At 48.0% G+C, this 23,294-nt stretch overlaps 2 protein-coding genes across 2 annotated transcripts; both read right to left on the bottom strand.

Moving 5' to 3' along the window:
- Positions 1-1,986: 1,986 nt before the first annotated feature.
- LOC107294154 (ubiquitin carboxyl-terminal hydrolase CYLD-like) lies at positions 1,987-13,796 on the bottom strand (the record flags this gene model as incomplete). Its single annotated transcript, XM_029285550.1, has 5 exons — positions 13,326-13,796; positions 10,690-10,968; positions 5,940-6,025; positions 4,104-4,326; positions 1,987-2,143 (listed from the first exon to the last, which is right to left on the bottom strand). Coding segments are annotated over exons 1-5 (1,216 nt in total), but the record flags the coding sequence as incomplete, so codon positions are not given.
- A 6,504-nt stretch (positions 13,797-20,300) lies between these two features.
- Positions 20,301-20,924, bottom strand: LOC114923084 (heat shock protein 30C-like). Its single transcript, XM_029285548.1, has one exon. It carries the CDS (start codon positions 20,922-20,924, stop codon positions 20,301-20,303), a length of 624 nt encoding a protein of 207 aa, XP_029141381.1.
- Positions 20,925-23,294: the final 2,370 nt, after the last annotated feature.

Genomic DNA, 23,294 nt, shown 5'->3' with positions numbered 1-23,294 from the left:
CCTCCCCCTCCTCCTCCTCCCCACAGGCCCTATTCCCTTCTAGCACTGATAATGTTACCTAGTTGGGTCATGAAACGTCTGCTAGAAAACAACCAAGCTCAGAGAGCACCCAGGACCCCAGAGTTCTCCTCCTCCTCCTCCTCTTTTCCCCAAACCATACTCCCTACTAGCACTGATGATGTTATCTAGTTGGGTAATGAAATGTCTGCAAGAAAACAACTAAGCTCAGAGAGCACCAGGGATCCCACAGTCGTCGTCCTCCTCCTCTTCCTCCTCCTCCTCCTCCTCCTCTCCACAGACCCTATTCCCTTCTAGCACTGATGATGTCACCTAGTTGGGTAATGAAACGTCTGCAAGAAAACAACCAAGCTCAGAGACCACCAGGGACCCCACAGTTCAACTCTGAGCTTCAAATATTCTGTCGCTCTGTCACTAATCTAGTCTGTTTTTAAAAATTTTCTGCATGCAAAAGAGATCTTTTCTGCGGATGCACTAAGGCAGGAATGTCCAACCTTGATGATTTTTAAGACCTGTGGATTTCAACACCCAGAATTCTCCAGTTCTGGGAGTTGAAGTCCACAGGTCTTACAGTTGCCAAGCTTGGGGATCCCTGCATTATGAAAGCTCAGGCGAGCCATCCATAACAAGCCTTTCAAACTGAGGCCCTTGTCATAACGTCTTACACGGTTTGAAATTCCTTAGTCGTCGTCACTCGGCACCAAATCTGGGCTATGGGGAGGTGGGTGATCAAAAACCTCCCAACGGAACCGCTTCGAAAGTCCTTGGGCGCGTCTAGCGGTGTGCGGGCGAGCATTGTCGCGAACCGACGCCACACCGGAAGTCAGCAGGCCCCGACGCTTGTTATGGATGGGGAATTCTGGGAGTTGAAGTCCACAGGTCTTCAAAGTTGCCAAGGTTGGGGACCCTTGCGTTGCGAAAGCTCAGGCGAGCCATCCATAACAAGCGTCGGGGCCTGACTTCCGGTGTGGCGTCGGTTCGCGACAATCATCGCCTGCACACCGCTAGACCCACCCAAGGACTTTCGGAGCAGTTCCGTTGGGATGTTTTTGATCACCCACCTCCCCGTAGCCCAGATTTGGTGCCGAACGACGACGACTAAGGAATTTCAAACCTTGTAACACGTTATGACAAGGTGAGTATGAAAGGTGAGTATGTCTAAAAGTAATGCAATGGCCAAATTGACTGTGCTGATAAAAGAAAAGAACATAAGTTCTTTTGTTTCTACTTGGAAACCGCTTCTGGACTTTGTGCTTGAGGTGGCAAAAAAACGGTATCATGATTTTGGGGTTTACCGGTTAGACTGATTTGCCGATACAGGAATGGCTAGTGCAGGGGTAGGCAACCTCGGCTCTTTTATGATTCATGGACTTAAGTTCTAGTCCCGTCTTAAGCACGAAAGCCGACTGGGTGACTTTGGGTCAATCACCAGGAGATGGTGAGTTCTAGTCCCGCCTTAGGCATGAAACCTGACTGGGTAACTTTGGGCCAATTACAAGGAGCTCTAGTCCTGCCTTAGGCATGAAAGCCGACTGGGTGACTTTGGGTCAAATCACTGGAGACGGTGAGTTCTAGTCCTGCCTTAGGCATGAAAGCCGACTGGGTGACTGAGTCAATCACTAGGAGACGGTGAGTTCTAGTCCCACCTTAGGCATGAAAGCTGACTGGGTAACTTTGGGCCAATCACAAGGAGACGGTGAGTTCTAGTCCTGCCTTAGGTATGAAAGCCAGCTGGATGATTTTGGGCCAGTCACTCTCTCTCTCTCAGCCTAACCCACCTCACAGGGTTCTTGTTGGGAGGGAAACAGGAGGGAGGAAGAAAGAATTGTAGGTCTGTTTGCTGAATTGAGTTACTTATAAATAAATCAAGAACCACATCCACCCATTTTTCTTGCGCCGACCAAGGGTTCAAACTGAGGCCCACTGAGGATTCTGCGCATCCAGCCGCTGCAAAGGGAAGGGACTTACTGAATTCAGAGGGCTCCTGAAACAGGCACTTGTTCCCCTGGAAGCGCGAATCTGGTTGGCACGACTCCAGCCGCACGAAAAGGGCCCGGCGGGGAGGACAGGTAAAGTATCGCACACCTTGCCACTCTCCGTTGGAAAAACTGTTATTCTCTTCATCCTGTCAGGGAGGATAACAGGTCTCAAGCAAGCCAATCCAACGGGACCGAGGGTGATCCGAAATACCTCTTGGGTATTGACTGGAGGAAGGAAGATCACGATCAGGTCACGATTGGAATCAAGGATGAAATTCTGACTTTGGGAATCTGCTGATTAACGCATGTTTGCTGTTAGAGAAATGGCTGGAATATATCAAATACGCAAAAGTAAAAAAGTTGGGGCTACCGTTTTGTTGCTTTTATGCTACTGCACTGAAAAGAGTTGGAAGTTAATGTTCTTTTTTTTCCCCCTCTTTAAGCCCCTCTTCCCTATTACAGGGACTTATGAACACAACCAAGTCTAAACTTTCTGTTGCTAAGTGACACATTTGTTTGGTTTTTTTCCCCCTTTTACGACTTTTCTTGCCACGGTTGTTAAGGGGATCACTGCAGTTGTTAAATTAATAACGCGGTCGTTGAGTGAATCTGGCTTACCCCATTGGCTTCTCAGAAGGGGATCACATGACCCCAGGGCTCTGCAACCATCAGAAATAGGACTTAATTGCCAAATGGCCGGATTTTGATCACGTGACTCTGGGGAGGCTGCAACGATCGTATAAGTGTGAAAAATGGCCATTTATTTCAGTGCCGTTGTAAATTTGAATGGTCGCTAAATGAACTATTATAAGTTGAGAACTACCTGTGAAGAGGTCTTGGCAGTGGGCTCCGTGGGGTGTGTGTGTGTGTTCCCCTTTGTATAAGAATATTTACACACACACGATAGATAGATAGATAGATAGATAGATAGATAGATAGATAGACAGACAGACAGACAGACAGACAGACAGACAGACAGACAGACAGACAGACAGACATGTAGGTAGGTAGACAGATAGACATAGGTAGGTAGGTAGCTAGGTAGGTAGAGAGATAGAGCGAAAGAAAGGTAGATTAGATAGGTAGGTAGATAGATGATATAGAGATTAGATAGATAGACAGACAGACAGACAGACAGACAGACAGACAGGTAGACAGACATAGGTAGCTAGCTAGTTAGCTAGGTAGACAGACAGACAGACAGAAAGACAGATGTAGGTAGGTAGGCAAGCAGACAGACAGAGAGACAGACACGTAAATAGGTAGGTAGGTAGACAGACAAACAGACATAGACAACTACGTAGGAAGGTAGGTGGGGGAGAGAGAGAGACGGATAGATGGATAGATAGATGGATAGATAGATAGATAGATAGATAGATAGATAGATAGATAGATAGATAGATAGATAGATAGTTAGACAGACACAAGTAGGTAGGTAGGTGGGAGGGAGACAGACAGACAGACAGAGACAAGAATGTAGGTAGGTAAGTAGGTGAGGGGGAGAGAGAGAGAGAGAGATGGACAGACAGATACGTAGATAGATAGATAGATAGATAGATAGATAGATAGATAGATAGATAGATAGATAGATAGATAGAGACAGACAGACAGACATAGGTACCGACCGATAGACAGACAGTCACACACACACACAGATACACACATGTAGGTAAGTAGGTAGGTAGGTAGGTAGGTAGGTAGGTAGGTAGAGAGAGAGACAGACAGACAGACAGACATGGACTCAAGGCACCATAAATAATGCAAGCTCCCTCATGATCCCCTCATGGCCAAGAGGAAGCCAGAAGGCAACACCCCCAAAGATTAGTGCCAACATTTTCCCTCCGTGTCCTTTTGATCATCAGACTTCAAATGCCTGCTGGCTCCGGAAAGATCAGCGGAGAGAATCCACCGAGAGCAACGAATCCATTTCATCTTCAGGGCGTCTGGCACCGGTGGGCCCAGCTGCCGGGGATGAACGAAGTTTCTATTCTCCAGGCATCCACCGGCATAGCTTTGGGCTCTGGGTGCCGATCTCACTTAAAACCCGAAGTCCACATCAAAGAGAGAGCAAGGCTAGGAACACATTACACGGGATGGGGTGCTTACCAACTCAATCCCAGCCATCCTTTGCTGGGCATTAGGCAGGCAGCCGATCCAACGGATGGTCCCCGTCATAGCACGTCCCTTGTCTAAGTTGATCTGGACCACGGAGTTGACATCCAGAGAGCCGGTCCCGTCTTCCGGATGCTCTGTACTTTCGCTCCTCTTGTGCTCGAGATATTCCTGGAGCCCAGAATCCTGGTCTATATCAAACAGAGAAAAGCGATGCCTGTGTGTCTATTTCTGGGGAATCCTTTTAATTCCAATTTGACGACGCTTCGCTTTCCTCCTTGCTAAAAGCCCAGACAGGAACAGGTGTGACCTCCTGCTTGGAGAGCTTTGACTATTTAGTGCAGTGTTTCTCAACCTTGACAATTTTAAGGCATGTGGACTTCAACTCCCAGAATTCCACAGCCAGCATTGCTGGCTGTGGAATTCTGGGAGTTGAAGTCCACATGCCTTAAAATTGTCAAGGTTGAGAAACACTGATTTAGTGTGTAGTGGGGTGCCCCAGGGCTCTGTTCTGGGCCCAGTGCTCTTCAACATCTTCATCAACGATTTGGACGAGGGGATAGATGGGGAACTCATCAAATTTGCAGATGACACCAAGCTGGCAGGAATAGCCAACACTCCAGAAGACAGGCTTAGGATACAGGAGGATCTGGACAGACTTGAACACTGGGCGCTATCTAACAAAATGAAATTCAATGGTGAAAAAAGCAAGGTTCTACATTTAGGCAAGAAAAACCAAATGTACAGGGTATAGTATAGGGGGTACCTTGCTCAATAGTAGTAACTGTGAGAGGGATCTCAGAGTCCTAGTGGACAATCCCTTAAATAGGAGCCAGCCGTGTGCTGCAGCTGCCAAAAAGGCCAACACAGTGCTGGGCTGCATTAACAGAGGGATAGAATCAAGATCACGTGAAGTGTTAATACCACTTTACAATGCCTTAGTAAGGCCACACTTGGAATACTGCATCCAGTTTTGGTTACCGCGATGTAAAAAAGATGCTGAGACTCTAGAAAGAGTACAGAGAAGAGCAACAAAGATGATCAGGGGACTGGAGGCTAAAACATACAAGGAACGGTTGCTGGAATTGGTTATGTCTAGTTTAATGAAGAGAAGGACGAGGGGGGACAGGATAGCAGTCTTCCAATATCTCAGGGGCTGCCCCAAAGAAGAGGGAGTCAAGCTATTCTCCAAAGCGCCTGAAGGCAGGACGAGAAGCAACAGATGGAAACTGATCAAGGAGAGAAGCAACCTGGAACTAAGGAGAAACTTCCTGACAGTTAGAACAATTAACCAGTGGAACAACCTGCCTGCAGAAGTTGTGGATGCTCCAACACTGGAAGTTTCTTAAGAAGAGACTGGACAGCCATTTGTCCGAAATGGTGTAGGGTTTCCTGCCTGAGCATGGGGTTGGACTAGATGACCTCCAAGGTACCTTCCAACTTTATCATCATCATCATCATCATCATCATCATCATTATTATTATTATTAGATCTTTGACTATTTGCAACAGTCTCACTTTCAGATGAACTGTTCTCTATGCTTGGTCAAGCACCTCCTTTTCTGCTAGTTAAAAAAAGATTATCAAGTTTTCGCCCAAGAGGCATGAACTGGACCAGGACAGACCTGGTTCATTCTTGGGATGGGAAAGTGTAAAAAAAAAAAATCTCAGGACTGGGAAAGAAACAAGAACTTCTCAAGGAAAGCCATCACAAACCACTTTGGTACTATTACGAAGATCCATGATTCAACCGGGAGTGTTTCTAATAATCTGAGTGATTCTTCCCACACTCCAAAAACAGGACAAATAAAACTCCAGGCTACCCAGAACATCAGTTTACCTAAAGAGAGCAGCTCCTCCTTCACCACTGAATCCAGAGGGATCTCTCGGAAAACATCGGCTGAGCCCTCTTCCTCCTAAAAATAAAAGAGTGAGAGAGAGAGAGAAAAGGGAAAGTTTAACTGGATTTTGAGACCTTGGCAGGAGGGATGGTTGTGAATGGAGTAAATTTTCTCCTTTATTAATAATAATAAAAATAATAATAACAACAATAATAAAGTTGGAAGGGATCTTGGAGGTCATCTAGTCCAACCCCCTGTTCAGGCAGGAAACCCTATACCATTTCGGACAAATGGCTGTCCAGTCTCTTCTTAAAAACTTCCAGTGTTGGAGCATTCACCGCTTCTGGAGGCAGGTTGTTCCACTGGTTAATTGTTCTGACTGTCAGGAAGTTTCTCCTTAGTTCCAGGTTGCTTCTCTCCTTGGTTAGTTTCCATCCGTTGCTTCTTGTCCTGCCTTCAGGCGCTTTGGAGAATGGCTTGACTCCCTCTTCTTTGGGGCAGCCCCTGAGATACTGGAACACTGCTATCGTGTCCCCCCTCGTCCTTCTCTTCATTAAATTAGACATACCCAATTCCAGCAACCGTTCCTTGTATGTTTTAGCCTCCAGTCCCCTGATCATCTTAGTTGCTCTTCTCTGCACTCTTTCTAGAGTCTCAGCATCTTTTTTACATCGTGGTGACCAAAACTGGATGCAGTATTCCAAGTGTGGCCTTACCAAGGCATTGTAAAGTGGTATTAATACTTCATGTATTAATGCTTCTTCCCACGTATAACAGCTGCAGATATTACACAAAAGCATTGTTCACCCGCCCAGAGTCCTCTGAACAATGACATGGGAGGCAAATAAATTTGATAAATAAATTTGATAAATAATTCATTTTGATCTCGCAAAGGTGCTTTTGATGTCCCATAGGGGCTTTTTTTCCAAAACGCAATTGGACTTTCTTGAGCTTGGTGGGGTTTTTTTGGGGGGGGGGGTCTTCTCAAAATTGAAGAAGCTTTTTGAATGAAAAGCAAAATACTTTCCAAGAAAAATAAAACAAGGAAGGCCACAGCTGCCTTTTGGAAAAAAAGCACCTTTGTGACAATCATGACTCGGATGATTGAGAATATCCACAGACAATTTATTTCGACGAATTTACACTAGAAAAGATGCAGACAATATGTCACCTTCCTTACGCCACTGGATTCTAAATCTTAAGAGCCCAATGTGGTCAAGGGCAAGATGAAATGTGAGTTTCAGACTAAGTCTTGCCCAAATCTAGAGGATTGTTTTCAAAATGTCAGTTTTCAGGTAGGCATTTTTCTGTGCAGAATATTATGTAGTTAAAGTAGTAGTAGAAGAGAATAGAGCTAGAAGGGACCTTGAAGGTCTTCTAGTCCAGCCCTCTGCTCAAGCAGGAGGACCTATACCATTTCAGACAAGTGACTGTCTAGCCTCTTAAAAATCTCCAGTGATGGAGCGCCCACGATTTCTGGAGGCAAGCAGTTCCACTGGTTGATTGTCCTCACTGTAAGGAAGTTTCTCTTTAATTCCAGGTTGCTTCTCTCTATGGTCAGTTTCCAACCATTGTTTCTTGGCCTGCCTTCTGGTCCTTTGGAGAATAATTTGAGCCCCTCCTCTTCTTTGTGGCAACCCCTCAAATACTGGAATACTGCTACCATGTCACCCCTATTTCTTCTTTTCTTCTTATATGTATGAGAAATGAAGTTCTCTTTACACTAAAGCTGTGGTGGTGAACCTATGACACGTGTGCCACAGGTGGCAAGTAGAGCCCTCTCTGTCGGCACGCGCACTGCCGCCCCAGTCCTAGGCCTTCAGCTGGGTTTTATAAAAGCTTTTCGCTTTAGGCTTCCGCCGCCGTGTGTAAAATTTTTTTTAAAAAAGTTCAATCAATCAATCAATTTCAACTTCTCACGGGGAAAAAAAGATCTCACAAAGTTGGAATTGATTGATTGAACTTTTTAGTCCCGCCCAGTGTGCCGTTACCACTGAAGCCATGCCCACCCAAATTTTGGGCACGCCCACCCAATGGGCCACGCCCACCCGGCACCTGCTGATACATAAGTGGGTTTTGGGTTGCAGTTTGGGCACTCAGTCTCTAAAAGGTTCGCCATCACTGACTAAAGAGAGTTTGGATGACACTTGCCTCTCCATTTTATTTGTAGATAATTTAAAATAACTCAGATAAATCATTTTTTCTCCAACTAATGTTATTTTAAATTTACAAACTTAAAACAACATTAGTTGGAGAAAAAATGATTTCCTTTCAGAAAAATGCAAGTACATCTGGACTACTAACAGCCAAGGCAAATTGGCAGTAGATAAGAATCAACAGAATTCAAGAGGGACTGGACGTAGATCTCTCGTGGGCATGAAGAGATTCTAATCTGATAGTCCCTCCCTCCCTCCGGCCTGGCCTGGTCATCTCCTACAATAATAGGATTGATAGGGACCTTGGAGGTTTTCCAGTCCAACCCCTTGCTCAAGCAGGAGACCCTATGCCATTTCAGACAGGTGGCTGTCCAGTCTCTTCTTAAAAACTTCCAGTGTTGGAGCATTCACTGCTTCTGGAGGCAGGTAGTTCCACTGGTTAATTTTTCTGTCAGGAAATTTCTCCTTAGTTCTAGGTTGCTTCTCTCCTTGATGAGTTTCCATCATTTCTTGTCCTGCCTTCTGGTGCTTTGGAGAATAGGTTGACACCCCCTTCTTTGTGACAGCCCCTCAAATATTGGAACACTGCTATCATGTCACCCCCAGTCCTTGTTTTCTCTAGACTAGCCGTACCCAAATCTTGCAACTCTGTTCTTTGACCTTCTCCTCTTTTTGTATATGCCTTCTATGGTATGGAACAACAACGATGATTAGGGGACTGAAGACTAAAGCATATAAGGAATGGCTGCTGGAATTGGGTAGGTCTAGTTTAATGAAGAGAAGGACGAGGGAGGACAGGATAGCAGTCTTCCAATATCTCAGGGGCTGCCCCAAAGAAGAGGGAGTCAAGCTATTCTCCAAAGCCCCTGAAGGCAGGACAAGAAGCAACGGATGGAAACTCATCAAGGAGAGAAACAACCTGGAACTAAGGAGAAACTTCCTGACAGTTAGAACAATTAACCAGTGGAACAACCTGCCTCCAGAAGTGGTGAATGCTCCAACACTGGAAGTTTATAAGAAGAGACTGGACAGCCATTTGTCTGAAATGGTATAGGGTTTCCTGCCTGAGCAGGGGGTTGGACTAGATGACCTCCAAGGTGCCTTCCAACTTTATTATTATATTACATAGAATCCCAAGACGGTCTCTCCAGGTGAGCAAACCTCTTTATCTGCTGTCTTTGTATGTGGTTTAAGATTGGTTCCATGCCTCTTCTTTCTCTTACGAGCTCATTCCAGATTTTATCTTTTCTGATCACTCCGGCGCCTTGCCTCAAAGATCTCATTACCGTGGCAACTAGCTTTCATTTATGTTTTATTGTAAGCGTCCACGTTTGGCACTATGTCCCCATATGTCCCCTGCAGAGACACTGGACTCCCGCAAGCTGATTCGTTTCCAATTTCCTTCTACCTTCCTCCAAGCAAGCATTGCAAGCTTTTGCAAAACTTTATTCCCTTTCCTGTCAAAGAAGCAAGCAAACGAACGGATTTAAGGGTGTGGCGGTTTTCTGAAAGAGAATACCGTCTCATATTTTTCTCCCTCAAAATAAGAAAAGCCATTATTCCTTGTAACTCTGCCCAGCGCTATCTGGTTATCCAGGAAAGTCACAAAATGCGTGGACGGAAAGAATCGTATGGACCCCAACCTCTTACAGTGCATCCAACCCAATGCGTTTGTTTAGAGCAGGGGGTCTTCAAACGTGGCCCTTTGATGACTTGTGGACTTCAACTCCCAGAATTCCTCAGCCGGCCTTATCGCTTCCTTCTTAGCTTTTTCATGGTCTCCTTTGAACGGTGGTGAAAACAAGGTTTATCTCTATGGGTCTGTTGAGGGCTGACTTGTCTGAATGCCAGACTCCCGGGAATACCCTAGGAAAGACCAAGGAGAAAACCACATCTCACCATACCCCCCTCCCCGGCGAGACTGGCAGGTGGGCTGCTGTATTTAAATGCGAAGCAAACCCCACATCAAACCCCACATTTGTCTGAAATGATATAGGATTTGTCTGAAATGATATATTATTATTATTATTTATTAAATTTCCTGCCTGAGCAAGGGGTTGGAGCAATATTATTATTTATAGGGTTTCCTGCCTGAGCAAGGGGTTGGACTAGATGACCTCCAAGGTCCCTTCCAACTTTATTATTATTATTATTATTATTATTATTATTATTATTATTATTATTATTAAAATGAGCTTGAAATCAAAGGGGCCGCCTCGAGCGCTGAGAATACATCATTTTTACAAGCGGGGAACCAAAATCTTATTATTCACAGGCCGGATTCATTGCTGACCGTTTTCTGCGTAGTCCTTGGTGCTCTCTGAGCTTGTCTGGGCTCGTAGACGTCGTCCCAAAGCTGCTTTTTCCAAAAGGCAACTGGATTTTGTTTTCTTTCTTTCTTCTTTGAAAACATTTTCGCTTCTCCTCCAAGAACTGAAGAAGCTTCTTGGATGAGAAGCGAAACATTTTCGAAAAGAAAGTCCAGTTGCCTTTAGAAAAGCACCTTTGGGGGGCGACAGAAACAAGCGAATGAAACCGACAGATAAATTCCAGGCGTTAATTTTCTCTTCTAGACCTTCTTACCGGACATACTTTCGCCAGCCACTCATTTCCTTTCTGATACACCTCCAGGACGATCCCTCGCGTGAAGGCGTCGTCTAAATAAAAGCCGACGGTGTCGCCCATTTTCACCGGCACGATTCCATCCGCCTTCTGCCTCTTCGCCTCCACCTGGTTGTCCTCTGACCCCGGCAGAAACTGCAGTTTGTTGAATGGCAGGAAAAGGCCGCACTTGGGTTTACACTTGAAGTATTCTGCCCCGTGGTAGGTGCCAGCACAGTAGCCTCGGCCTTCGCCGCCATCCTGGAGAAGTAGCAGACAGGTGTCAGGATTGAGGGGCCTCCGCAGCATAGCTTGAGGACAGGGGTGCCCAACCTTGGCAAAGCTTTAAGATTTGGGGACTTCGACTCCCAGAATTCCCCAGCCTATCCCCAGGACATCTGCTTAGGGCAGGGGTAGGCCACCTTGGCTCTTTTATGACTCGTGGACTTCAACTCCCAGAATTCCTGAGCCAGCCATGCTGAGGGGAAAGGGAGAGGTTTCCAAGCTGAGCCAGGCTGGGCCAGGAATTCTGGGAGTTGAAGTCCACAAGTCATAAAAGAGCCCAGGTTGCCTACCCCTATCCTAAGTCCTCCTGCTCTAAGTGGTGAGCCTCCTAGAGCAGGGGTAGGCCACCTGGGCTCTTTTATGACTCGTGGACTTCAACTCCCAGAATTCCTGAGCCAGCATGGCTCAGCTTGGAAACCTCTCCCTTTCCCCTCAGCATGGCTGGCTCAGGAATTCTGGGAGTTGAAGTCCAAAGTCTTAAAGTTCCCATGGTTGGACACCCATAATATAGACCAGGGGTAGGCCACCTTGGCTCTTTTATGACTCGTGGACTTCAACTCCCAGAATTCCTGAGCCAGCCATGCTGAGGGGAAAGGGAGAGGGTTCCAAGCTGAGCCACGCTAGCTCAGGAATTCTGGGAGTTGAAGTCCACGAGTCATAAAAGAGCCCAGGTGGCCTACCCCTGGCTTAGGTTAAAGGAAGTCAAAACTCTTTCCCCAGGGAGATAATCTCCCTTAGATTTGGGGTGGAGGTTGAATTTTTCTGGGCGCATTGCACTAACTCAGTATGTCTCAACCATGGCAACTCTTAAGACAGGTGGACTCAACTCTCCCAGCCATCATCCAACAGGTGGACTTCAGCTCCCAGAATTCCCCAGCAGCAACGGTGACTATTAGCCCAGAAACCCTTCAGAGGAGTCAACAGAATCCTGATACAGGTAGCCCTTGACTTACAACAGGCCATTTAGTGACCGTTCAAAGTTACGGCGGCACTGAAAAATGTAACTTATAGCCATTTTTCACGCAACCTAATGCAGCCTCCCCGTGGTCATGTGACCAAAATGGGACGCTTGACAACTGGTTCGTATTTACGACGGTTGCTAGGTCCCAGGGGTCACGTGATTTTGAGACCTTCTGACAAGCAGAGCCCATGGGGAAACCAGATTCACTTAACAACTTAACAATTGCAATGATTCGCTTAACAACGGTGGCAAGAAAAGTCATAAAATGGGGTAAAAAAAATTACTTAACAGACGTTTTCCTTAGCAACAAAAAATGTAGGGGCTCAAATCCGATCTAGATTCATACCATAAACATTCAACAGAATAAAACTCACTAATATCACTAATATTTGTTTGTTTAATGGTTGTATTTAAGAACTACCCATCTCCCTCACGGAGGAACTCTGGACAGTATGGAATAAAAACTTTAAAAGCATCAGAAGACAGGCTTAGGATACAGGAGGACCTGGACAGACTAGAACACTGGGCGCTATCTAACAAAATGAAATTCAATGGTGAAAAAAGTAAGGTTCTACATTTAGGCAAGAAAAACCAACTGGACAGGAAGAGTATAGGGGGTACCTTGCTGAATAGTAGTAACTGTGAGAGGGACCTCGGAGTCCTAGTGGACAATCACCTAAATAGGAGCCAGCCGTGTGCTGCAGCTGCCAAAAAGGTCAACACAGTGCTAGGCTGCATTAAGGTTTTTAAGAAGAGACGGGACAGCCATTTGTCTGAAATGGCATAAGGTTTCCTGCCTGAGAAGGGGGTTGGACTAGATGACCTCTAAGGTCCCTTTCAACATTATTATTATTATTATTATTATTATTATTATTACTATTATTACTATTATTATTATTAACCCGGTGATGAAGAGACAGGTCCGCATACAACAGGTTAAGTTGACTACAGAGAGTCCTCAACTTACGACCACAATCTGAGCCCCCCCCCCAAATTTTCTGTTACTGAGACATTTGTTAAGTGACTTTTCTCGCCACAATTATGAAGTGAATCGCTGCAATGGATAAGTCAGTAACCTGGATGTTAAGCGAATCTGGCTTCCACATTGACTTGGCTTGTCAGAAGGTCGCAAAAAGGGAAGGTGTGATCCTGGGACACTGCAGTGGTCGTAAGTATGGACCAGCTGCCCAGCATCTGAGTTTGGATCACACGATCCGGGGGATACTGCGAAGGTCGTAACTGTGAAAAACGGCCGTTAAGTCACATTTTTTTCATTGCCATTGTAACTTCGAACGGTCACTAAATGAAACGTAAGTCGAGGACTACCTGTACTTTGTCACCTCCTGGCAGAAAAATAATCACCCATTGTTACCTGCAATTCCACTCCAAAGTAAATTGGGTGGAGCCCTGACGGTAAAGGGCTGTGGTGAAGTCTTCCAATATAGCGGACGGTAGCGGGGGAAAACTGATCTCCCAGATCGACCAAGACCTGCTGGCCTTCTTCAGCCATCATGGCAGCCTCTAGAGCTTGCCTGTCTAGAAAACAGTTCAAACGTTCCTGAGCGTTGCTAATGGCCAAAAGGAAGTCGGCCATCTTCTCGTTCACCGGCTGCAGGCTTTCCACGTCCAAAGTAGCCACGGAGCCATCCTGTTCCATGACAAACCTCCACAAGCGAGTGGACGTCCTGCTAATGTGCTGCAGGTACGTCTGCTCTTTCAGGTAACACATGCTCCCTGCCTGGAAAACCTTGCTGCCGTAATGGTGGTTTTCGGTGAAGATGTAGTACATGTTCCTGTCCAACTGCGGAGGCTGGTAAGAACTGCGTGTGACTGTGGCGTCCATCTTACGACTTCTTCGGCCCTAAATTAAATAAAAGGCACGATCAGCCTCTGACCCAATTCATTTTCTCAGATATAAAAATAGCCCCGTACAAACATACACCGAAACTGAAACTGAGCTAGAGAAGATTAAGCCAGCCAGCATGGGTACTCCTGATCTCCAAGGATCATTTATTTATTTAGAGCAAGGACCATGAAAATTGTTTGAAGGCCATCCGAAGCACGTTCACAGAACAATGGTTCCAAAGGAATCTTGTCGGGCGTGTTTTGATGACATTGCAAAGATAGCAGCAATAGCACTTAGACTTATATACTGCTTCACAGTGCTTTACAGCCCTCTCTCTAAGCAGGTTAGAGTCAGCCTGTTGCCCCCTAACAATCTGGGTCCTCATTTTACCAACCTCGGAAGGATGGAAGGCTGAGTCAACCTTGAACTTCATCAAAATTGAACTCCTGTGCATCACCACTTCCTTCTCATTTCCTTCCTTCCTTCCTTCCTTCCTTCCTTCCTTCCATCCATCCATCCATCCATCCATCCATCCATCCATCCATCCATCCATCCTAAGCAATAGCACTCAGACTTATATACCGCTCCACAGTGCTTTACACCCCTCTCTAAGCGGTTTACAGAGTCAACATATTTGCCCCCAACAATCTGGGTCCTCATTTTACCGACCTCGGAAGGACGGAAGGCTGAGTCAACCTTGAGCCAGTCAGGATCGAACTGCTGGCAGTGGGCAGAATTAGCCTGCAATGCTGCATTCTAACCACGGTGCAACCAGGGCTCCTATGTTCCCCAAAGTTGACAAGTCAATTACATTTGCGACACAATATATTTATACTTAGAACAAGAGGAGTACACTGGCATTTTGTACAGCAGAGATGTCCACATCCCAGCAATTGTGGCAACAAGCAGACTACAACACATATGTAATCCTGCCCTTTTGTGTACACTTGAGGACCTCATGGCCAGTGCAACAGAATGCAATTAATGTTGCTAGTTTCTGGGCAAGATCTGTTTAATTTGTGTATATTTTAATCTTGTACGGACTCGGCACCGTCAGAAGAGTTGAAAGGCCAGGTTAGGGACAAACGAACAGGCTGAAAAATCGACTTATTGTGATTGGTCAGGCCAACATTTGAGGCGTGTAATCAATCAATAGATGACATAGAGTTGTAAGCACAGGTAGTCCTCAACTTACGACCACCATTGGGCCCAAAATTTATGTTGCCAAGTGAGAAATTTGCGAAGTGAGTTCTGCCCCATTTTATGACCTCTCTTGCCCAGGGCTGTGGAGTTGGTAGATAAATGTTCCGACTCCGACGCCTCAGTTTTTTGTACTTCTGACTCCTCTGTATTAATATGCGAATGTATTTTATATATTCCATGAATAGTTCAGTCTTGAACTATTGACCCTCCATTCCCTTCACTTATACAAGTGTCTCTAGTCCTGCAAAAAAACATATTTACTTAATCCCTTATCGGTGAGAGGCTAGGTTACCCATGGGCGCTGCTGCGTTCCCTGTAACAGCAGAACACAACACTATGGAAAGTATTAAGTATTGCCGCTCCTAATTGTGCGTTGCGTGCCATATAGCGAAGCACATGAAAAGCATGCTTCTTCACGGTCACTTAGCGTGTTCGTTTTGCGGTTACGTGAGGCACTGCATGCATTGGTCTTTATTCTTACAGTAGAGAAGTCATTAATTGTAACTTTTTGTGAATTGGGACATTTAAACTTGCTTTTTTTAAAATTCCAAACTAAATTTAGTAGGAGTCGGAGTCGGTGCATTGTTTGCCGACTCCGACTCCGGGTACCCAAAATTTCCTCCAACTCCTCGACTCCACAGCCCTGCTCTTGCCACGGTTCTTAAGTGAAGCCCTGCAGTGGTTAAGTCAGTCACACGGTCGTTAAGTGAGTCTGGTTCCCCCCCCCCTTGACTTTGCTGGTCAGAAGGTCGCAAAAGGGGATCACGGGACACGCTGCGACCGTCATAAATACGAGTCAGTTTGCTGGACAGCTGAATTTCGATCACGTGACCCTGGGGATGCGGCTGCGACCGTCATAAATACGAGTCAGTTTGCCGGGCGGTCTGAATTTCGATCATGGGACCCCTGTAGATGCGGCTACGGTCGAAAAGCGTGAAAAACGGTCACAAGTCCCTTTTTTTCCCCAGGGCCGTTGCAACTCGGGACGGTCGCTAAACGAGCCGTCGTAAGTCGAGGACCGCCTGCACTCAAGAGGCCACGTCTGAAGGGCAACCAGCAGCCACGAGGAGGAGGCCTTTTCACGCTTGGAAGACCCGAAAGGCCAGGTGAGCGCCCGGCCACGACGGAGAAAATCTACCTCGGAGGCGGCCGGGAGTCAAAGGCCGCCTGAAGGCAGGGAGGAAGAAGCGGGAGAGGGGGAAGGAGCGAGGCCCCCGCGACGGCTCCCTCGGCCGCCCCGGGCCTTCCCCGAAGCCTCTCGTCGCCCGGCCTCGGCCTTCTTCCAGCGGCGGGGCGGCGGCGGCGGCAGCTCCGGAGCCGGCCCGACGGCGGCACTGGGGCTCCTCGGCTCCTCCTATCGGGAGGAGACGGAGCGAGAGGCCGGCCTGGTTCGCCTCCGCCGTGGCTCGTCGCTCGCCCGGTCCGAAAGCGGAGAAGAAGGAGCCGCCCCGGCCGCTTCTGAGGTAAACTCTGAGGAAACGGGGTTCCCCTCAGTCGGCCAGGCGACGGGCGTGACGTCAACCCACGGACGGCCAATCGGCGGCCGCGACGACAAATCAGGGCGCCGCCGCCAAGCGGCTCGTCCAATCAGTGGAAGGAAGGGGGGGAGAAGGAGGGGCACGGAGAGTTCTCTTTTCCCGCCCTTTCCTCCTGATGGACGCCATGGCTCGCCCAATCAACGACGGGATAGAAGGGAGGGGGGAGAAGAGCGCACGGACAGTTCTCTTTTCCCTCCCCTTCCCTTTGATGGACGCCACGGCTCGCCCAATCAACGACGGGAGGGAAGGGAGGGGGTGAGAAGGGCGCACGGAGACTTCTCTGTTCCCGCCCTTTCCTCTTGATGGACGTCAAGGCTCACCCAATCAACGACGGGATGGAAAGGAGGGGGGAGAAGGGGGGCACACACGGAGAGTTCTGTTTCCCCTCCCTTTTCCCTTGATGGACGCCAAGGCTTGGCCAATCGGAAGCGCCATCCGAGGAGGGGCGGGGCGGAGCGGGGGAAACCCCATCACGTGGCTCCAGCCGGGGATTTCCCGCACCTCGGGAGGGAGGGAGAAGGGAGGGGGAGACCCTCCCTAGCGTCATTGAGGGCGGGGCGGGGTCGCCCTCTGCGCCCGCACCACTCACCGGCGGCTGACTCCAAAACCCATTATCCGCAGCCGCGGTGGCGGAGGCTGATGGGCCTTGTAGTCCGAGGGTTCTGGAGTCTGGCGAAGGGATCCCTTACAGCCCCATGAATGAAGGGGGGGCACCCCAGGATCTCCCCCCCCCCTCCGGCATGGATCACAAGACTCCTCCCTCCTCCTTTGGCAGAAGCCAGGCAGAAGTTCAACCGGAAGGCTGGGAGCTCGTCGGAATGTAACATGACACGTGTCTAGTTTGAGCACCGACCTGAACCGCGATTGCTTCTGTCGGAGGAGGTTGTGTTTTTTTTTCCCCTTCTCAGCGTATCCCACGATCCTGGGATTTCCTGGTGGTCTCCGTTCCGAAAGGCTGATCAAATCCTCGCTGGGGCTCACCTGGAGGTGCCCTTTCCTCTGGGGTCTCTACTCTGGGTGCCGTCAGGGTCTTCGGGATCACCACGAGTCCCTCTGGATTTCTGGGGGTGGGGCAAAAAAAACTCCCCAAGCATCGCCTTCTTTCGGGACCCTTTGGAGCATCTTCAACGTAGCTGCCCGCCCGGAGGTTTCCTGGTGGTCTCCCATCCAGGGACTACCCAGCCCTGCTTGGTAAACTGTGGCAGGCACCCTGAACCTGCCGAGCTCCGGGGGCCCTTTCAGAGGCAGCTCCAGAAGATCCTTCTGCCGGATCTTCCAGGATGACAAGATGCCCAAATAAAGAGGCAGAGTTGGCCAATAGCCTGGTCTTGCTTGCCAGAAATTCTGTAGGCCAGGGGTTTCCCCCCCCCCCAAGCTGCAGACCGGTACCAGTACGTGGCCTCTTAGGAACCGGGCCACATAGCTGGAGGTGAGCCGTGGGCAAGAAAAACTGCATGCACGAGATCTCGGTTGCGTGCTTCTCTGTTGGAATATAGCATAAGTCACTCCATCTTGTAACCTTCAGTATGTTTAATCCTACACTTCTTCATTCCTACGTGTTAGGCTGCAATCTGCAGCTGCAAACACGTAAGGACAGAGAACAAAGAAACAAGTCAAAAAAGCTGTCTACACAAGCTATAATATTATCACCTCCTGATAAGACTTCCAATGTGAACCATAATTGCAACTTTACTGTCAACCGTTAGTTAGTCGCTTATGCCATGTAATAGATAAGAGACATTTTGTAAAACTCCCCCTGCTTGTAACCTTTTTGCAACCTCCTGCTTGTATTGGCTGAAATTTGCTTTGTTACGATTGCTAATAAAAGAGGTCCCCAGAGACTGTTCTGGGCTCGATCTCATCCCGAGGAAACCTGGTGTGGTGTCTTCATATCACAACTCATGAATCGGCCCCCGGGCGGGGTCTGAAACCAAGCCGGGAGACTCAGGTCACGGTTTCCCACACTTCTCCTCCTCCTCCTTTCCCTCACTCCCTCCCCGTCCATGGAAAAATTCTCTTCCACAAAACTAATTCTTGGGACCAAAACCTTTGGGGGGCCGCTGCCACCCACAGCAGCGGAAGCGGGATGCTGCTGACTGCATTGGTCCAGGAAGCCAGGATGGCAGGGGGGACCAGGGGAAGAGACTTTTGTGCCTCTGGAACATCATGCCCCCCCCCAAGTTGAAATCCGCCCCCACCCTCTCGGCCCTTCAGAGGGGATTTAAGCCCCCTGGCCGTTTTGCGTTCCGAGGGACACTCCTGGGGCTCCAGGCCATCTCCCCCCCCCCAGGATTTCTGTTGGAAGAAGCAGATGNTGCAACCGAAAACCGAAGATGCTCCGTTTTAGGTTCTCCATGCCCCCCCATCACCCAACTGTCCCACGCTCCCCCTTACCCGGGTCCTTAGGAGCGACCCGCTGGATTCAGAGGATTCTTTTTCCTCGTCATGTACATGTCTACATCCGAACTAGACTGTGTTGCTTCTCTGTTATATATTTGTGTGTGTGTGTGTGTGTGTGTGATTATATGCATAATCTTTTGTCATGCTTCTGGTATTGTATATTGGAGGTGGTGACCCTTTGAGAGCTGCATGCAACGAAATGTCATTTTAATGCATGTCGATTAGTGTGCATTTAAAGCGACAATAAAGTTTATTCTATTCTATTCATCATCTAATTCTATTCATCTATTTCTATTCTATTCATCATCTATCTATTTCTATTTTATTCCATTCCATACAATTCCATTCCATATTTTCTATTCATTCCATTCCATATTTTCTATTCTATTCATCATCTAATTCTATTCTATTCATCTATTTCTATTCTATTCTACTCATCTTTCTATTCTATTCATTATTTTTATTCTATTCCATTCCATATTTTCTATTCTATTCTATTCCATTCCGTATTTTCTATTCTATTCTATTCATCATCTAATTCTATTCTATTCATCTATTTCTATTCTACTCATCTTTCTATTCTATTCATTATTTCTATTCTATTCCATAGAATTCCATTCCATATTTTCTATTCATTCCATTCCATATTTTCTATTCTATTCATTATCTAATTCTATTCTATTCATCTATTTCTATTCTATTCTACTCATCTTTCTATTATTTTTATTCTATTCCATTCCATATTTTCTATTCTATTCTATTCATCATCTAATTCTATTCTATTCATCTATTTCTATTCTATTCTACTCATCTTTCTATTCTATTCATTATTTGTATTCTATTCTATTCCATTCCATATTTTCTATTCTATTCTATTCCATTCCATATTTTCTATTCTATTCTATTCATCATCTAATTCTATTCTATTCATCTATTTCTATTCTATTCTACTCATCTTTCTATTCTATTCATTATCTATTTCTATTCTATTCTATTCTATTCTATTCTATTCTATTCTATTCTATTCTATTCTATTCTATTCTATTCTATTCTATTCTATATTCTGTTCTATCCTATCCTATTTTATTTCTATTCTGTTCCATTCCATTCCTGAGGTACCCCCACCAATGCCCCCCCCCCAATTAACTCAGGCCGGGCCAAAGCGAGTCTGACGGAAATTAGCTTTATTTGCCAAGAACTGCTCAGAACCCGAGTCGTGTGAATGAAGCGACAGAAGTGCGTCCCCTCCCCCCGCAGCTGGTACATACAGAAGGACCCCGGCCCCATCCTCGCTGCTGCGTGACGCCTGGAAAAACGCCGTCCAAAGCCCGCTAACCGGAACGCTGGGCTGGAAGCCGCCTCACTGCTCCCCCGCCCCGTCCAGCTTCTCGCCTCCTCCCGCAGCGCTGGCCTCGGCCCCTCCATCCGTCTCGCTGGCCTCGGACGGGCTCCTCTCCACGGTGACCGGGATGGTGCGCTGCAGGCGCGGGGCCTGGACGCGGAGATGCCCGTCGTGGGCCAGGGCGCAGGTCAGGGCTTCCAGGTCGGCGTCGGGGGGCAGCAGCAGCTCCTGGCGCAACTGGCGGGTCTCCCGGCACAGGCAGCCGTCCAGGGCCGCCGTCTCCAGTTCGTGCTGGCCCAGGACCGTCAGCTTCCTCCCCTCCAGACTGACCGACAGCTCCTCCGCTGAGAAGCCACCCACGTCGAGGGCCAGCTGGTGCCGGCCGCGCCCACGGGGGAATGGCATCCACGTCCGCCCCTTCGAGCTGGGACCGGGCTCCTCCAGGGCCAGCAATGGGCAGGCGTCCAGCAGCACCACGCGCAGCCGGTCCGCCGGGTTCAAAGGGCCCTGCGGGTCGCCCACCGGCTGGTGGAAGAGGCTCCCACTGGCCCACCGTCGGAAGTCCCCATCGGGCTGACGGGCAAAGCCCCACAGCTCGGCTTCCGGCAGGATCCGCAAGCCCGTAAACCGTGGGCGCTCCATCCCTGGAGGATTTTAAGAAGAGGCTGGACAGTCACTTGTCTGAGATGGTAGAGTTGATCGAGACGGTAGAGGGGCTGGACTAGAAGACCTTCAAGGTCCCTTCCAGCTCCTATTCTATTCTATTCTATTCTATTCTATTCTATTCTATTCTATTCTATTCTATTCTATTCATCGCTCCTCCACTCCACAGGCGATGGGAACCCACTCTGCGACCGCTGACTGCACAGCCCGGACGGCAGGGTGGCTTTTATCCTGGAAGGCACGCGCGCGCACACACACACACACACACACAACCGCCTGGCTGTTTACCCGCCCTTCGCGCAATTTTGGGCAAAGCTCCAGGGCAGTGACATCTTTTACAAATAGCCCTGGCAGAGGTCCGGCTCCCTGGTGACAGCTGTGGTGCTTTACACTTTACACAACCGTGTGACTAATTGAACAAATGCAATGCTTCCCGTAACAACGGTGGCAAGGAAAGTCGTAAACGGGGACAAAATGAGGGCCAGGGAGGATGGGCTTTGCGGTACTTGAGAGATGGTTTTTGCAATGCTGTTGGCACTGGCTAATTCACGTGGCTTTTCTTGTATTTTGAATTTGCTTTCTCCATTGTCTTGCCGGTAATTTCCCAGAAGCCTTAAAACACCACAAAACCCATGTTTCAAGTATCACCAAGTCCATCCTCTGTGGCCCTCAACACTCACTTAACACGTCCTTCTCAAAAGGGGCAGAGGGACCTTTGACTTCATCTCCCAGAATTCCCCAGGGTGTAAATCCTCCAGGACCCCTGCAATTTGGGGTGGGGGTCCTCCTAGACTCAGGGCTGCTGTTAGAGGAGCAGGTGGCAACTGTGATTGTGTGTGTGTGTGTGTGTGTTTGGTCTGGTGCTTCAATTGTCCCTTTCCTGGACTGGGAGGCTTTGCACAGTCTCTCCTGCTTTAGTCACCTCCCGTCCGGATTGCTCAAATGCACACTACGGGGGGCTGCCCTTGAAGACCCTCCAGAAGCTACAACTGATCCAGAAGGCAGCCCTGTGTGCAGCGATAGGAGTTTGCCCATGTTACTACACCTCTGTTCTGTGAGCTGCACTGGTTCCCAGTTTCCTCCCAGGTGCAATTCAAGCTGCTAGTCCTCACCTTTAAAGCCCTCTGTGGCACAGGGCCAGGCTATCTAGAACAATTAATCAGCAGAACGACCTGCCTCCAGAAGTTGTGGGTGCTCCATCACTGGAGGCTTTTAAGAAGAGACTGGACAGCCACCTGTCCAGAATGGGATAGGGTCTCCTGCCTGAGCAAGGGGTTGGACTAGAAGACCTCCGAGGTCCCTTCCAACACTGTTATTTTGTTAAATCCCCTGGGTGCTATTCCACATTTTTATCAGTGACTTTGGAGGAGGGTCCATTTGGGGGCTCAACTGTGGTCATAACTTGAGGACTATCTGCATTTTGGCACTACTGGGTGCTATTTTGATATTTTGGTAATGCAAGAGGGATTGGATTTGGCCCGTTGACTCCGCCCCCCCGTATATGTATGTGTGTGTATGTATGTATATCTGTCTGTCTGTATGTATGTGTATATATGTACATATGTATATGTATATGTGTGTATATGTTGTTAGTTGTGAAGTCGTGTCCGACCCATCGCAACCCCATGGACAACGTTCCTCCAGGCCTTCCTGTCCTCTGCCATCTTCTGGAGTCCATTGAAGCTCAGGCCTCCTGCTTCAGGGACTCCATCCAGCCACCTCATTCTCTGTTGTCCCCTTCTTCTCTTGCCCTCCATCTTTCCCAGCATTAGGCCCTTCTCCAGGGAGTCCTTCCTTCTCATTAGGGGGCCAAAGGACTTGAGTTTCCACTTCAGGATCTGGCCTTCTATGTGTGTGTATGTGTATATATATATCAGTGGTGGCCAACCTATGGCATGCATGCCAGAGGCGGCACTCAGAGCCCTCTCTGTGGGCACATGCCCCATGCCTCGGAGATGGCAACTGTCCCTCTTCAACCAGCCGCCCGCTAACTCGCTGAGGTCCCACATGGCCGGATGCATCCCAGCACCCATGCGCTCGCTGGCCTCTGTGTGCAGGGCCCAATGGTGTCAGCAGCCACCCCGGCCCCTGCCTCACCTTGCCCTGTGACAATGGCACCCCCACCCTGCCTCACCTTATTTATTTATTTATTTATTTTATTAATTACATTTATATCCCGCCCTTCTCCTTGCGGACTCAGGGCGGCTGACAATTGGATAAAATACTAACATATTATACATATTATACCTAATTAAAATTTGATTAAAAAGAAATATTTAAATATGTCAGATTAAAAGTAATTAAAACCCCTTTAAAATCCCTTAGGCCAGTCCCGCTAGCTGGAACAAC

Source organism: Protobothrops mucrosquamatus, unplaced genomic scaffold (genome assembly GCF_001527695.2).
Source record: "Protobothrops mucrosquamatus isolate PMUCROS unplaced genomic scaffold, P.Mucros_1.0 scaffold1848, whole genome shotgun sequence".
NCBI lineage: Eukaryota > Metazoa > Chordata > Lepidosauria > Squamata > Viperidae > Protobothrops > Protobothrops mucrosquamatus.
Note: the sequence above shows the minus strand (reverse complement) of the source record. Positions and strands in the feature narration are given on the sequence as shown.